A 17,068-nucleotide genomic window follows, 5' to 3' on the forward strand; every position below is an offset into this window, starting at 1 on the left:
AGCATGCATGTCCTTGAATTTTTTAAGTTTAAATGAGAGTAAGACTGCGTTTATTGTGTTTACACCTTCCAGTGTACATAACACATCAAATTTACATCTTGGCGGTTTGGCACCATATGTTAAGCCATATGTTATAAACTTGGGTGTGGTATTGGATAGTGCCTTGAAGCTTGATAGACAGGTAAATCAAGTTGTAAAGGCAACCTTGGTTAAAATTAAGTATTTTCTCTCTTTTGCAAAGTTTGAAAAAGTCATACACGGTTTTATCACTACAAGGCTGGACTATTGTAACTCGCTTTATGTGGGGATCAGTCAATCATCTATTTACTGCCTTCAGTTAGTCCAAAATGCAGCTGCCAGAGTTCTGACAGGAACTCAAAAACGGGAACATGTAACTCCTGTCCTTCAGAAACTTCATTGGCTGCCTGTATGCCACATAATTACTTTTAAAATCGTGCTTTTAGTTTTTAAGTCAAGAAATGGGTTAGCTCCGTCATATCTCTCTGATCTGTTGATAGCCCATCAACCTACAAGAGCTTTGAGATCTGCGAACTTAGGCCTTTTAATAGTTCCTAGATCGAGACTTCAGATTAAAGGAGATAGAGCATTCTCTGTTGCTGCTCCAAGACTTTGGAATTATCTCCCTCTGGAAATTAGAACAGCACCATCCTTGTCCATTTTTAAAGACCTTTTTATTTGATTTGTCTTATAAAAAATGTATGTTGATGCAGTTACTCTGTTTGTCTATGTCTGTTAACGTGTTTTTTACTTTGCATTATGTATAGCACATATGTCAACGGAAGTTGTGTTTAATTGTGCTTTAGAAATAAAATGATTGATTGATTGATATTGCATTAGCTGGGCCCATAACCTGTTAACAGAGTACCCCAATAACACACGGAATACGTTGTACTCTTTCACAGCATCCAGTCGCTCTGACTGACACATTTTTATTTAAACAAAAAAAGGCACGTGTATTAAATTCAGACACTGATTAGGTCACATGATATACCTTGCAGTATCTTGTGAATGCCTGTCTCACAAAACTGGAAAAACAAATACAAATGAGAGCATAATACTTATACATGTTAACACACATGATCCTTCAGAAATCATTCTAATATGATGATTTGATGTTAAAGAAACTTTTCTCATTATTATCAATGTTGAAAACAGTTATTTACATTTTCATTTCAGTATTCTTTGATGAATGAAAAGTTCAAAAGAACAACATTTATCTGAAATAGAAAACTTTTGTATTTATCTCCTTCCTCAATAATGGTCGTAAAAAAATGGACAAATTACTGTAAGCAGTGACTGCAAAAAAATAAAATAAAATAAAACCCAGTAAAATTAAAGTAAATATCCTAATTTAAATTAAATGCACTCTTGACCCTTGACTCGTTAATATAATTTTTTCCGTTGCTGCTTTTACTGTCTGTTTCTAAATACGTTAAGTTACATAATGAAATTCAGACTTTCACATGCTAAATATAAGATGGCACAAGTCATTAATTGGCAGGATCAGATTATGTTTCAGTGATTTTCTGTTGTTACAGTTTAACTGGTAAAATCCTTAGACATTTAATTTCATCAAGATTGCAAAAGAATGGAAAGAGTGTGTCAGTGAAGGTGGTTGTGAATGTGTGTAGATGTGTGTTAGTTACAGGATCAGAGAATGACACCGTTCCACTGTCATAGTCTAGATAAACTCTCACATGCTCAAGATCCTGTTCAACACGAAAACCAGACCCAGACACATACAGTCTGTACGGATCATACTCCACACTCCAGACATCAGTGTTAAAGAAAACACCTCCCTTCCTCTGGTTTGATGCTGTAGTTACTCCAAGACTCCAGCATTCACTCTCTTTAACCTCCACATCCCAGCTGTGTGTTCCTGAGTTAAAACCCTCTGAACCCAGAACACAGTAATACTCATCAAATCTCTCTGGATTATCAGGAAGAGGTTGTTCGTCCCAGCTGTATGTCACACTGGTCAGATCATCAGACAGGACAAGACGTGGATGAGCCGAGTTTGGATCCAGAATCACCGGAGCTAATGAGACACAATCAACAGGTACTTTTGTTCTGTTGTTCATATAATGCACACAGATTGTTATGAATTATGACACTCGTCCAAATTGATAAAGCAGTACTGTGCAATAAGTCATGAAGGATTTTTAAACTCATCATTCACTAAAAAGCTTTAAACTACGGCATCATTTAGACAAACACAGACAGCAAGAATCAGCAAATGAATCTCAACAATGCTGACAATCAACAAAAAAGATAACATCAAATCTGATAAAAGACATTTGATGTCTTTTATCCAGAGGTGGAAAGTCCAGGGGTCAGAAAGTAAAAGTCCTGCCAAATTTTTATTCCACCCACAGCAAAAACTTCAGTGTTAAATTAACTTTCCTGGGAGTTTATTTGGATCAAGCCTCAAGAGTGTTAAAGTTAATGAGATAATTAAGTGAATAATTGAGTGTTGATTGGCCATTATTGAAGACACCTGATGTTAACAAGCAGAATCACTGAAGGAGAAAATCTATATTTTAGTCACCATTATGGTGGTCAGTGTTTGCTTTAGTTGGGCAGTTTAACTTAAAGCTGCTGTCCGTAACTTTTTTCAAGTTAAAAATAATCCAAAATAATTATTTAAAAAAAAAAAACATATTCAGCCAGTGTTCAAAACTATCTGCTTGCCGTAGCTCGATTCAAAACGGTTAGCTTGTAATAATGATTTTATTTCCAGTGGTACTGGTGGATTTCCGCGGGAAATTCGAGCATGTCTTTGCGTCATTACGTCACATCTGTACACATAAAGAAGGAGTTTCGGCAAGCTATACTGCGCGTGAGGATGTTGACGTTGGGGAGAGTAGAGATGCCGTTTCTCGCAGCACTTTACATAATTGAACTTATGGCGGATCCAGAAAGATCCAAACGACAATCATCAGTGTCAACTGGAGATTCACCAATTATAAAACCCAAAAGACTTCGTACTTCGGATTTAAAGTGGCTAGAGAAAGACAGCAACCGTCTCATGTGAACACAAGGAAGGCAGGGCGTTTGGTGCGTGAACTCCGTGTTTTGAAGGGGTTCAAAACGGAAGAAGATATGCTTTTTTCTGCTGGACAAGTAAGACATTTCAATAGTTCAATCGTGTAACAGTACCACAATTGTTTGCTTAATTCACACAGTTATGGAGTTTCCTTTGTTGTGCCTTTCTCGTTTAGCTATTATGGAGAATATGAATTCTGAACTACAGGTAACCATAAAACACATTAAATGTAGTCACGCAAAGCTGATGTTGTTAACATTAACAATTTGAGAACAAAGTATAATTTGCACGGTTCGACTTCGACATGATAAGCGATCGTTAGATTTAATCAGCGCGATTTACTGCAGTGCAATCAATGCATTTTCCCCGTAGTTGATCTGAACAAAAGTGAATGTTACTTACTTGTTCAGATGACATTTTCCGGTGAAAATTCTTATGTTGGTCATCCTGTACTTCCAAAAAGTAGAATGTGTGATTCTGAATGCCAGTATCCACACCGGCGCTGTGACCGACAGCCGCGACGCGCACTCTCCTCACAACATTGTGTTCATCCGCGCTGTTTCATGCCGATGTACAACTCACGTAAAATTAATAATTCCGCGAATGACTGCAATTGCAGACTTCAAACAGAGATGGCGACAAAGAGGAAAAGCTACGGACTGGAGCTTTTAGATTTTGTTTGGCTGTTGTTTTTGAATATTAACAGCCAGATGAACAAAGAGAAAATGTGATCAGATGTTGTTGGTTATGTTTTGACAATCATAATTTGACCTGAATCACTGAACTCATTTTGAGTTTAATCTTTGACTTAAATGTATAATGATCATAACAGCATCACAGTGATTCTATAGCATGAGATCCAGATTTTTCAATATGAACCAAATTATATCTTATGAGTTGTTCTGATAAATAATAATAAAAAAACCTTTCTTTTAGGCACACACAGACATCAAGATTCAGTGTATGAATCTCAACAATGGTGACAAACAAAACATTCAATTAATAATTATTCAGATAATAATTTATTCATACAGCAATGCATGATGGGAGCCATGAATGAGTTTTGATTGGTGGCACCCAGAATGCAATGCAACATGCTATATAGTTGTCATCATTGTTGAGAATCACAGGCTGATTCTTGATGTCTGTGTGTCCAAATAAAATATTTTTCTTTTGAATAGAACAACTTTTAAGAAATCTTTTGGATAATATTTAAATTACTGAAAATATTATGTTGTGTAATGAAAAGGTTAAACTCTACAAATGAATTTTTTGACAAATGATGATTATGTCAAAACATAACAAACATCACCTCATCAGCGTTCCTTGTTGTTCATCTGGCTGTTATAACTCAGGTACAGCAGTCAAATAAAAACTAACATAAGTAGTTTAAGGGTTAAGAGTCCAACTAAAGCAAACACTAATCACAATAATGGTGACTTAAAATGTGACTTTCTCCTTCAGTGATTCTGCTTGTAAACATCAGGTGTCTTCAATAATGATCAATCATCACTCAATTATTCACTTAATTATCTCATTAGCCTTAACACTCATGAGTCTGGATCCAAATAAACTCCCAGAAAAGTTCATTTAACACTGGAGTTTTTGCTGTTGGTGGAATAAAAATATGGCAGCACTTTTACTTTCTGACCCCTGGACTTTCCACCTCTGAAAAAGTAAAGGGTCAAGAGCCCAACTAAAGCAAACAATGATCACTATAATGGTGACTTAAGGCCTGTTCACACCGGGACGAATTTCGCGTGCGATATTCGCCGACGTTTAACGCCTCGTGACTAAACAATGGGCGCCAATGTGAGTGTGCACACCGACGCGTAAAACGCCACGCGTAAAAGCGTCATTTTTTTAAAACGCCTCGGTTTCGTTTTTTTGGTTTGACGCGCCGCGTCAAAAACTATCCGACCAATGAGATTGGCGCTTTTGCTCACGTGTCTGGAGCTTCTGAAGTTACAGTAAAACACAACTTGGGGGCGCTCAAACACAGAACGGTCTTGCCGAGCACACACACGTAACGGCGAAGAAGATATACAGCGTCTACACTCTGCCAGGAAGAAATAAGACGAGGAAGATGCAAGGCTAGATGAATGTAGAGCTGCTGGTCTTGTTGGTGTCTTTATAAAGAGACACCAACGACAATAAAGAACTATAAGACAAACGCGACAAACTTGCTCTCTTCTTCTGAGTGACAAGCGAGTGTCCGAAGCGTAGTTGCGCAGCGCCACTTTGTGGACTGGGGTATTTCTGTTTTACATTAAGCGCCATCTAATGTCAGGGAATGAATTTGCATGTTCACTCGGCTCATCGTCAGCTAAAATCGCTTGGGTGTGAACACAAAAAACGCGTTGAAAAACGCTGACGAATAACGCGAGCCGATATTCGTCCCGGTGTGTACGAGCCTTTATAGTGAAAACGAAACTTTCCATAAAACATCACCATCTAAACTTCTACTACATCTAAATAAGACCGTGAGTAGATATATAACAGAAATAAAGTCAAACTGGTAATAGTACGTGCAATAATGTGTAATGGCTCTGTAAGAAAGGCTGCGCAGATGACTGTATAATCGTGTATGCGCACCTCTGGCGCATATTGACGCGCTCTAACACACCATGAGGGCACGCAACGAGCAGCCCTCTGCTCTGTGCAGATTCACGGATGATGGTGAAGCAAGTGTGTGACGGGACGACGCTGCTGAGATTATTCACTGTTTGGAGAGTGTTTAGATTCATATTGTGTGCGTCACTGCTGAATAGTAAGTGTTTCTGTATTCATCTGCTATTTAGTGATTAAGATGATCGTGTTTGTGTGTTATAATTTCATATTTATCACTAATGTCTGACTGACGCGATGAGTTATTGTGCTAATCACCTCGTTTATTTTCATTACTCTCCATGTATATTTACTTTATGCGTCCAGTGCAGATATTATTTATCTATATTGTGGATTATGTAGTTCGATACTTTGAATCCTTTAAGTAGTTATATTCAATATAATATGTTACTCGTGTATTAATCCTACTCACGTTTCTGTACACGTGACACCACCTAACGGCAGTTCATATGCATCTGACTGTTAATAGTTATTGCATCGGTTACGGTTTAGTATTGGAATGTATGTATATGTATGTTTAATTCATAATGCTGTTATTCTTATTTATTTGTTTTCATTTAGAACCACACACACACATCTGAATATATACATATTGGAAGATTGTATGCCCATGCCTACTTCAACAGTTTATTAAACACCATCTAATCAGTTATTGGTCTGGTTCCTGTGTTCTGACCGACACTCGAGAGTGATTACCACACAAAAGTAGTTCCAGCAATAGAAGTATAATACAGTCCTTTTAAGTCTTCCCAACAGGCTCAAAGTCAGTAGTTCTTGTTTTGGATGATTATTTCAGTAGTTCTTGATCGGGTATCTTCAATAATGCTCAATCATCAATTAATCACCTAATTATCTCATTAACTTCAACACTAACACACCGAGGAGTGTTAATTTAACACTGGGGATTTTGCTGTGTACATGATTTCCAGTGTTTTACAGCACAGATATTCTGCAGACTCACTGTATTGGATGATGTCCTGCATCTTCTTCCAGACTCTGAACGGCAGATTGCTCAAGAATGGTGACACATGAAACAAAGATCCAGAAGCCATCTGTGGATCCGGCTGTGAGATCTGGAATCTGGAAGAATGTTCAGGAGTCAGAACTGCAGTGGACACAGCAAAATCCCCAGTGTTAAATTAACACTGAGAGTGTTAAATTAACACTGAGAGTGTTAAATTAACACTGAGAGTGTGGATTATATAAACTCTGAGCAGAGTGTTAAATGAACACTGAAGCAGTGTTAAAGTTAATGAGATAATTAAGTGAATAATTGAGTGATGATTGAGCATTATTGAAGACACCTGATGTTAACAAGCATAATCTCTGAAGGAGAAAACCGTAATTTTTAAGTCACCATTATGGTGATTAGTGCTTGGTTTAGTTGGGCTCTTGACCCTTAAATCATTAACTTTAGATTTTGTTTGGCTGCTGTATGTGAGTTATAACTGCCAGATGAACAAATAGAAAAGGTGATCTGATGGTGTTGGTTGTGTTTTAACATAATCATTAATTGACCTGAATCGCTGAACTCATCAAGAGCATAAATTCTGAGATAAATTTACATTGTGGATCTTAGCAGCACGGTCATTTTAGAACATACCATTTTTAGCCTTTTCAATGAAATACAAACGATCAAACGATCAAATAAAAAATAAAAATTCCAAAAAATATTTTATGTAGGCACACACAGACATCAAGAATTAGCGTATAAATCTCAGCAATGGTGACAAACAGATCACCTCTGAACATAAGCTCATTATTTATTCATGCAGCAATGCATGATGGGAGCCATGAATGATTTTTGATTGGTGGCACCCAGAAAGCACTGCCACATGCTTTATAATTGTCACCATTGTTGAGATTCACAGGCTAATTATTGATGTCTGTGTGTCTTAAAAAAAATAGTATAAGAGAAACGTTAAAAAAATTATTTTGATTACATTGTAAACGTTAAAAATATGATGCTGTACAAGGTCACTGCTGCAATAATTAATAAAGTAAACCTAACTCAGAAATCAGGCTCTATATGAGTTCAGTGATTCAGGTCAAATGATTGTGACATAATGATTATGTTAAAACACAACCATCACCATCAGATCACCTTTTCTATTTGTTCATCTGGCTGTTTTAACTCACGTACTGCAGCCAAACAAAATCTAAAGTTAATGAATTGAGGGCCAAGAGCCCAACTAAAGCAAACACTAATCACCATAATGGTGACTTAAAAATTCCGGTTTTCTCCTTCAGTGATTCTGCTTGTTAACATCAGGTGTTTTCAATAATGCTCAATCATCACTCAGTTATTTACTTAATTATCTCATTAACTTTAACACTGCTTCAGTGTTCATTTAACACTCTGCTCAGAGTTTATATAATCCACACTTTTCAGTGTTAATTTAACACTGGGGATTTTGCTGTGGATCAGAACCAGAGAGACCAGAGCAGAGGTGTATAGTCCAGGGGTCAGAAAGTAGAAGTCCTGCCATATGTTTATTCCACCCATGACCTCAGTCAGCTGATTTCTATCTCCTGGCTGAAAAACTGCTAATAAGCAAATCCAGGTGATTGGCACAAAATACTGAGGAGGACTTTTACTTTCTGAACCTGGACTTTACACCTCTGAAGAGAACAGAAAAAGAGACGAGCGGAAACACAAGACGCCTGACAGAAATAAAGTCAGTCTGGTTAGTAATAAGTGAAGCTGGTAATACTGTTTGTGGAGTTGTTTAATCCTCCTCTGCTGAGATCTTCAAAGATTTAAAGTCTTTTATCTTCAGTTGATTACATCTAAGGCTGTGGCTGAAGTCAGTTGTACTTCTTGTGTTTCCGCTCGTCTTTTTTTCTATTTTCTTCAGAGGCGTAAAGTCCAGGTTCAGAAAGTAAAAGTCCTCCTCAGTATTTTGTTCCAATCACCTGGATTTGCTAATTAGCACAGGGTTTCAGTCACAGGAGAAATCAGCTGGCAGAGGTCATGGGTAAAATAAAAATATTGCAGGACTTTTACTTTCTGACCCCTGGACTATACACTTCTGGACCAGAGACACCAGCAGAGCACTCACCTTTCCATTGAGACTGGAAACTTCTGCAGAACAAACACACCATTTATCATCAAGAACTCAATCAATCAATCAATCAATCAATCAAATCAATGATGTGAAATCAGACCTTCAGAAAGCTGACGTTTTTGGCTTTCATCATCTTCTCTATGTCTTTGATTGTGTGTGAAAGATCTGAGATGTGTCTGTTCATCTCCTCCAGCTTCTTCTTTATCATCTGCTTCTTCTGATTCTCTTCCTCCCTCAGTGCAGTGATTGTAGCTTCTTCTTCATCTCTGAGAAACTGATGAAGCATCTTAAACTGCTGTTTAATCTGACGCTCTGTGTGCTCAGCTTGAGACTGAAATCAAATCACATTCACTTCAATCATCTCAAAGACTCAACTGACTCTGGAGCAGCATGAAGCAGTAGCGTGCACGGGGGGCCCCTGCCCCGCCCCTGCCCCTGCCCCTTTTGCCTCAAAATGTATTGTGCCCTTTTCTGATAATTGTATACAATAACAATCATTATTATAAATATTATAATAAATAACAATACACTTACACACCCTTGCCACTAACAATAATAATACAAACAAATATTATATAAAAAAAAAAAAATTGGCGGAGAAGTGGTAGGCGGAGTTTCCTTTGCAGCGCCTCGTACGCATTTAACGGTTCTGGTGCGCACTACGCAGCAGTTAGCGCGAGTCTTCAAACTACACAAGCAGCAGGTAACGCTTAAGCTAATACAGAAAATTACACATATCCTACCATGCTACTCTAAAAGTTGCGGCAGCATGCGAGTTATACTTAACTATAATAAAAGTAGGCTATAACTCGATTTCAGATGCATTCTGAGTGACAATGTCATTCGTTTTTATCCAAGGCCATAGCAAGTGTTATTAGCTTGGGGAAATACATCTAATGAAATCTTAAATCCACTTCCAACTCTAAATTGTAAGGAATTTATATCTTTGATTTCATTCACGCTTTACAATAAGGTTAATTTGTTCATTATTCATGCATGAACCATGAGAAACACATTGGTTACTTTATTTGTTAATCTTAGTTAATAATACAACTGTTAGGCTAATTGTTTATTCATGTTATGTCACAGTCAGTGCATTAACTTATTATAACAAATGCAACTTTTGATTTTAATGTTTAAGTAAATGCTGAAATTAATATTAACTAAAGATTAAAAAAAGCTGTAGAAGTGCAGTTCATTAATGTTAACTAATTTAACTAATGAAACCGTATTGTAAAGTGTTACTGATTCATGATAGCTAACACTTTCACATAATACATTCATTACATTTACAACATCAACAAAACTAAAAATGAATTTTCCTTCTTAATTCTCACTGTTTTGTTTGGTAAAGTAAATAATATTTAGTAATATTATCATAATTTCCCTATTTTCATTTGATGTGGTGCATTCAATTGTATCATCATATTTTCTTAGAATGCCAAGCAAAGAAAGAATAAAAAAAAAAAAAAAAAAAAACCCAAAAAAATTAGTGCCCTTTATGGTCCCTCTGCCCCTGCCCCTGAGGAGGTCTGTGCACGCCACTGGCATGAAGAGTGAGCTGGGAAATGTGGGTTAGTTAACTACAACTTTAACTTTTCAGTCAATAAAGGAACATGGGAGTTATGTCAAAAAACATATCAGCTGTTCTAATCCTTGTACATATATCAAAAGAATCAATCATTTTGATATATCAATCCTCACCTTGATGTGTTTAACTGTTTTCTCAAACTCTCCTTTAATGTTTTCATTGTGTTGAAGTTTATCTTGTAAGGACTTCAGGGCTGTATAGAGCTCCTCCTGGAATTCAAAGTGAAAATCTATAAGATTTTTGTAATGTGTATTGTGTTCTGTAGTTAATTCATATTCATCCATCCATTGATTCAGGCAGGGACAGGTAGAACATGCAAACTTCACATAGGCCTACACTTGCTCAACCGAAACTCGAACTGGGGACCTTCTTTCCTTGAGGCGACAATGCCACCCACTGCCCTATATTTAAATCCGTCTTACGTTATATAATGGATGGAACTACTTCACCGATGGGTCTGAATGTGTGATTGTCGTGTTTCTATGAGTTAATACAAACTAAACGTTATGTGATAGTGATGTGCGTTACACGCGGGTAGAGGTGGGGAAAAAATCGATTCTTAGATGCATCGCGATGCAGACGTGGACGATTCTGAATCGATTCACAAATGTCAAAAATCGATTTTCAAAAAAATAATAATATTTTTTTATATATATATATATTTATAATAACGTAATATGAATATATATATATATATATAACGTAAATAAAAATGTTCCAGCCAGAGGAGGAAAAACACTCGGCTGTACCGGTCGTTGTTATATTATAAATTTACTACAAGTATGCTCCTAGTTCAGGCACACATTTATTTTCCTGTTGGTTCTTTGCAATGTTAATAAAATATAGTGTACGTTAATTCTTTATGGCATTACTTTGTACTTTTAAAGCAAAGTATTTACAGTCACACACACCAAAAAAACAAACAAATTGAATTAATAATTAATTAATTATCTCATTAACACCAACACTGATCAGTGTTACATTTAACAGCCTGTAGTGTGCACACTGAGCAGTGTTCAGTTCATCTGGGCAAACCCATGTGGGGCCTACATGGAAACCGTGGACAAAACTGGCTGGGTCCCAGTTAGATAGCCTAGGTCAAACCCATGTGGGCCCCACATGGCTGTGCTGGCTGGGTGAGCGCCTACGGAAATGCTACAAAAAGAAGGAACGTGCGAGGGCTAATTTCTATAAAGACCCATTGAAATTCGTAAAGAAGTTATTCACCAGTGAGAAGAATGGTATTTTAAAAGCATCTAGGGTTGAGCTAGAGAGATAGGAAACGCATACAGATGCAAAAAGGCATGAGCCTATGTCAATTCCATCAGACATACCACCTATCAATCCACCAGAATACCAAATGGAGGTCTGTGCACCTAAGTGGAAAGAGGCAGAGCAAGCTGTGAGAAAGGCAATGACTTCATCATCTCCAGGGCCTAATGGAATTCCGTACAAGAGTGCTTCAGGAGTTCTATGAATCGTGTCACTATGATGGTGTTTTGTATTTATGTGTATGAGAATTTGCACCTTCTTTACACTAGAATGTGCCTCAGCTTGTAGAAAATTATTTTTTACCACCTATATAATTATGGTGGTTATCAGTATATTACAAAGGAAAAAAACAGATTTTAATACTTTAGTGAAATTGAATGTAGTTGAATGGGAAAATGACTACCCGACACAATGTGCTTAGTCTGGAGGTTTAATTGTTTCTGTGAGATTTTCCATGTGCATACATACAGGTGTTGTCTTGCTTGAATGCAGTATTTGAGTTCAATATTTAATATTTTCTTTATTATCGTTTTTTTTAATTTTTTTTTTATGTATTATTGTTTTGCCCTGGAAAGAAAGTTAACTATAATAAAAGTATAATTATATAAAGAAATTTTCTACACTTCCTTAACTACACTTCCTTAAAATGTTGTCTAATTAAATAAAAAATATATATATTTGCACTGGAAAGAACATACTAGATGTCTAATTCTATTCAATAAGCTCGCACAAGGCTACAAAAAACTGTTGTGTTTATTTTTCTTCACATCGTTTTGAATGTTATATGTTGTATGTGTTTAAGTTAAAAATAAAACGTATTATAAACTAAACAAATCCGTGGTTCATTGTTGGCAAAATGATTATAGCCTTTATATATCTATGTGGTTCAGTCCTGTATATTGATTAGGCCTACTTCGCTATTCTATAAATATATGGGCCTAATAAGCTGTATTATAATATGCTATAATGTATGATAGCATACAATATTCATTAGAAGTCATCATTTTAGAGGTTATTTTTCAAAATTTTCTTCCAAAGGGGCATTTCCATTTCAGAAAGTTGACAACGCTAGTTGATGATGGTTACCTTGGGTTTTATAATCATCATAAAACAGACTGATTCACTGAGGTATTTTAATCTAACTATTATGTTCTTCCACTAATGTATTCATATCACAAACCCTGTGTTACTGCAGCATTCAGCAATAAAACAATCAGTTTAAATCTTTTAACAAACATTAATTAAACGAAATTGGCCAGTGCTATCACACACAGACATCTCAACAATGGTGACAATCAAAAGTACTTTGCTGCAATGCATGCTGGGTACAAACATAGTACAGAACCCCCAGCATGCATTGCAACATGAATAAATATGAATTGTCCTATAATTTTGTTATGCTTTTATTTTTTGCTGTTGTTTTTGTTGTGAATTAGTAGCTTTCCAGTGATGTTCTGAATTAATCTGTTTATCTAAATATTTGTGACTGTCACCATCCATCCATCCATCTTCTTCCGCTTATCCGGGGCCGGGTCATGTGGGCAGCAGTCTAAGCAGAGATGCCTAGTGGGCAGCAGTCTAAGCAGAGATGCCTAGACTTCGAGACGTTCTCAGGCCAGCCGGGAGACATAATCCCTCCAGCATGACCTAGGTCTTCCCCGGGGTCTCCTTCCGATGGGACGCACCCGGAACACCTTCCCAGGAAGGCGTCCAGGAGGCATCCGGAACAGATGCCTAAGCCACCTCAGCTAGCCCCTCTCAATGTGGAGGAGCAGCGGCTCTACTCTGAGTTCCTCCCAAGTGACCAAGCTCCTCACCCTATCTCTAAGGCAGGAGTGCCCAATCCTGCTCCTTCCGATCGACTGTCCTGCACAGTTCATCTCCAACCCTAATCAAACACACCTGCCTTTAATTTCAAGTTATCCTGAAGACCTTAATTGGTTGCTTCAGGTGTGTTTGATTAGGGTTGGAGATGAACTATGCAGGACAGTCGATCGGCAGAAGCAGGATTGGGCACCCAGCCACCCTGCGAAGAAAAGTCATTTCGGCCGCCTGTATCCGGGATCTTGTCCTTTCGGTCATGACCCACAGCTCATGACCATAGGTGAGAGTGGGAACGTAGATTGCCCGGTAAATCGAGAGCTTCGCCTTGCAGCTCAGCTCCTTCTTCACCACAACAGACCGGTACATCGACCGCATTACTGCAGAAGCTGCACCGATCCGTCTGTCAATCTCCCGTTCCATCCTTCCCTCACTCGTGAACAAGACTCCGAGATACTTAAACTCCTCCACTTGAGGCAGGAACTCTTCACCAACCTGAAGTGAGCAAGCCACACTTTTCCGACTGAGAACCATGGCCTCCGATTTGGAGGTGCTGATTCTCATCCCAGCCGCTTCACACTCGAATGCAAACCGTCCCAGTGCATGCTGAAGGTCCTGGTCTGAAGGGGCCAGCACGACAACATCATCCGCAAAAAGCAGAGATGAAATTGTGTGGTTCCCAAACCGGACACCCTCCGGCCCCTGGCTGCGTCTAGAAATTCTGTCCATAAAAGTTATGAACAGAACCGGTGACAAAGGGCAGCCCTGCCGGAGTCCAACATGCACCGGGAACAAGTCTGACTTATTGCCGGCAATGCGAAGCAAGCTCCTGCTCCGGTCGTACAAGGATCGGACAGCCCTTAACAAAGGGCCCCGGACCCCATACTCCCAGAACACCCTCCACAGGACGCCGCAAGGGACACAGTTGAATGCCTTCTCCAAATCCACAAAACACATGTGGATTGGTTGGGCAAACTCCCATGAACCCTCCAGCACCCTGGAGAGGGTATAGAGCGTTCCATGACCGGGATGAAAACCACACTGTTCCTCCTGAATCAGAGGTTCGACTATCGGCAGAATTCTCCTGATCGTCATATCATTACGCCTGCTGCACTCATGGTACGGCAGTAAAGTTTCTTGATTATTACGCAGGAATGAGAGTATAGTTCCTAGCCATATCAGCCTAGAAAATCGCAACTTTACATTTTCCGTCGGTCTTAGTGCACGATGTAACTACAGAAGAGTCAAGTTTTAAATAGGAAAAATATCGAAACTCTTTGGTCATTTTTTTTTGAGAAATGCTAATGGTCTTGTCCACTTCAATGATGTATGCTAAGCTATGCTAAAAGTGGTACCGCCAGAACCGGAGATCGGCTGAATGGATTCAATAACGGTAAAACTCAACAGTTTAACTCTGGGGGAGTTGTAAAATGTGCCTATTTCCAAAAAAAATTGGAGTATCCCTTTAAAAGGAGGGACCACCACCCGGTCCCCAACCGCCATGTGATGTTGCAGAGGTGTGTCAGCCAAGACAGCCCCACAACATCCAAAGACTTGAGGTACTCAGGGCGGATCTCATCATCACATTTACTCTTTGACCCCTGTATTACCCAACTCTGTATATATACAAATAAATGCAATGATTTAGAATGGAAGCCAAAACTCAGTAATAAAAGCATGATCAGTTGCTGCCCCCTGCTGGATACACAGAACACATCTCATGTCCTACCTATCACAGAGGAAATAAGTATTTTGGTAAAGGTAATGCTTTACAGCAGTGGTTTTCAAACCTGTCCTATAGAACCTCAGTACTGCACATTTTGTATGTCATTTTGTCCACGAGAGACATAAATATGTGCAGTGCTGGGGTACTCCAGGATAGGTTTGAAAACCAATGCATTACAGTAACACAAATATCATGATAGCTAATGATTTATAATTCGATCCGACACTCGGTATTACATTTCAGTGTTCTTCTTTAAAATAATTATATGGTAAATAAGAACAACAACTGCAATAATAATAATAATAATTCATATGAATTAAAATGTCTTAAATACTGTCGAGTTACACAGTGATTGGAAAGACACCAACAAAATGTTTTCATGGCTTTTAGAACAATATGTTAGTCTTACTGTTATATGAAAGCTAGTGTGATCCAAAACAAAGGCATTTATCAAATATAAGCACACAGCAAAATTTTATATTAACACTCCTCAGTGTACATATGTGTACAACATCTGCTTCAACACTGCTTCAGTGTTAACTTTAACACAGTTGGACACAGATGTATATGCTAATCATGTGACATTAATGAAACCGCTGTGGTGTATTTCAGACCGCCACCAACTAACAGGAAGGGTTTGAGCAGAACAGAAGGTTTCAAATTTGACAATTTGACATTTATCATCTTACATGTTTGACAATATGACAACAGTTATGACACATTATTGTCCAGGCAGTCCCAATAAAATTGTTAAGTGTTTTCTTATATGCATATATTCAGTCAGAACTTTGTTAATACATTTGCAAATAAAAAGTTATATATTTTTTTAAGAACACCAAACTGTAAATTATATTAAAATCATGTCTATGTAAATTACAATTTAACACTAGACTGTTCCTCTTATTATACATTGCAGCTGTAATATGTTTACATTTAAATCATGTCTATGTAAATTATATTAAAATCATGTCTATGTAAATTCAAATTTAACACTAGACTGTTCCTCATATTATAAATTACTGCTGTAATGTGTTTACATTTATTTAGTTTGTAAAAAGTGTTTATCCTGTTGTGTTCATTACATAAAACGTCATACCTACAGTACAATTTTAGTGTGCAGCATTTTACTCTATAATTCTGAACTTTAAAATATATATAGATATTGAATAAATGAAAACAAACTATTAGAAAAAAATAGTTGCATCCTATTAATAAATAAAATCAAACCTTGATTTCGTTGATGTCCCGCTTAGCACAGCATCTGTCCATTTCCTGAGTTCTTAATAGCAAGTGAACCTTCCTCTGAAAAGAAAAGCTAAAGCGAGAAGGATGGTGGTGACCACGAGCCAGAGTAAAACAAACACCGATCACCACAGTGGTGACTTCAGATGAAACAAATATCAACATCTAAACCTCTGGTAATTCTCACTAAGATCTTCTGTAGATGTCAGAAATAGATAAATCCGTATTTTATGTCTGTGATTAAGGGCAGCACAAGTGTCTGAGCCAGAAAGTCTATCCTTTAGATCTGGTTTCTCTCATGATCCAAAGATGTGTGATTTAAACGTGTATTTTATGTTCATGATGTTCAACACAAACTGTCTGTCAGTTACTTTGTAACAGAGATGTGGGACTCGAGTCACATGACTTGACTCGAGTCAGACTTGAGTCGCAAATTTAAAGGGGTCATATAATGGTACATGCAATTTTACAAGTTGATTGTACTGAAATGTCTGTTGGCAGTGTCTGTACACAGCCATCATATAATGATAAAAATCCATCCAGTGGTTTTGTTTTAATCTCCTTATATGTTTTCCCCTGCCTCAAATCAAGCCGTTTGAGCCTGTGACGTCACAAGTTCGCACGCCCCTCCCACGATTGGGAGCCACGTTTCA

General features: G+C 37.8%; 1 protein-coding gene across 1 annotated transcript; it reads right to left on the reverse strand.

Annotated features, from left to right (window-relative positions):
* Positions 1 to 1,314: 1,314 nt before the first annotated feature.
* LOC130106331 (nuclear factor 7, ovary-like) lies at positions 1,315 to 16,637 on the reverse strand. Its single transcript, XM_056272406.1, has 6 exons — positions 16,401 to 16,637; positions 10,468 to 10,563; positions 8,864 to 9,094; positions 8,758 to 8,780; positions 6,657 to 6,775; positions 1,315 to 2,059 (listed from the first exon to the last, which is right to left on the reverse strand). The coding sequence occupies exons 1-6, from the start codon at positions 16,578 to 16,580 to the stop codon at positions 1,554 to 1,556; spliced, it is 1,155 nt and encodes a 384-aa protein (XP_056128381.1). The 5' UTR covers positions 16,581 to 16,637; the 3' UTR covers positions 1,315 to 1,553.
* Between the last annotated feature and the right edge of the window lie 431 nt (positions 16,638 to 17,068).

The sequence above is a fragment of the Rhinichthys klamathensis genome, unplaced genomic scaffold (assembly GCF_029890125.1).
Source record: "Rhinichthys klamathensis goyatoka isolate OS25496 unplaced genomic scaffold, OSU_Roscu_1.1 h1tg000336l_1, whole genome shotgun sequence".
NCBI classification, from domain to species: Eukaryota; Metazoa; Chordata; class Actinopteri; order Cypriniformes; family Leuciscidae; genus Rhinichthys; species Rhinichthys klamathensis.

Excerpts from the sequence above, each read along its gene's own strand:
- LOC130106331 (XM_056272406.1), bottom strand. The coding sequence starts at position 16,580 with ATGTTGATATTTGTTTCATCTGAAGTCACCACTGTGGTGATCGGTGTT. Across the intron at positions 9,095-10,467 it reads AAACAGTTAAACACATCAAG|TCTCAAGCTGAGCACACAGA; the intron begins GTGAGGATTGAT and ends ATTTGATTTCAG. Across the intron at positions 6,776-8,757 it reads TTTCCAGTCTCAATGGAAAG|ATTCCAGATCTCACAGCCGG; the intron begins GTGAGTGCTCTG and ends ACATTCTTCCAG.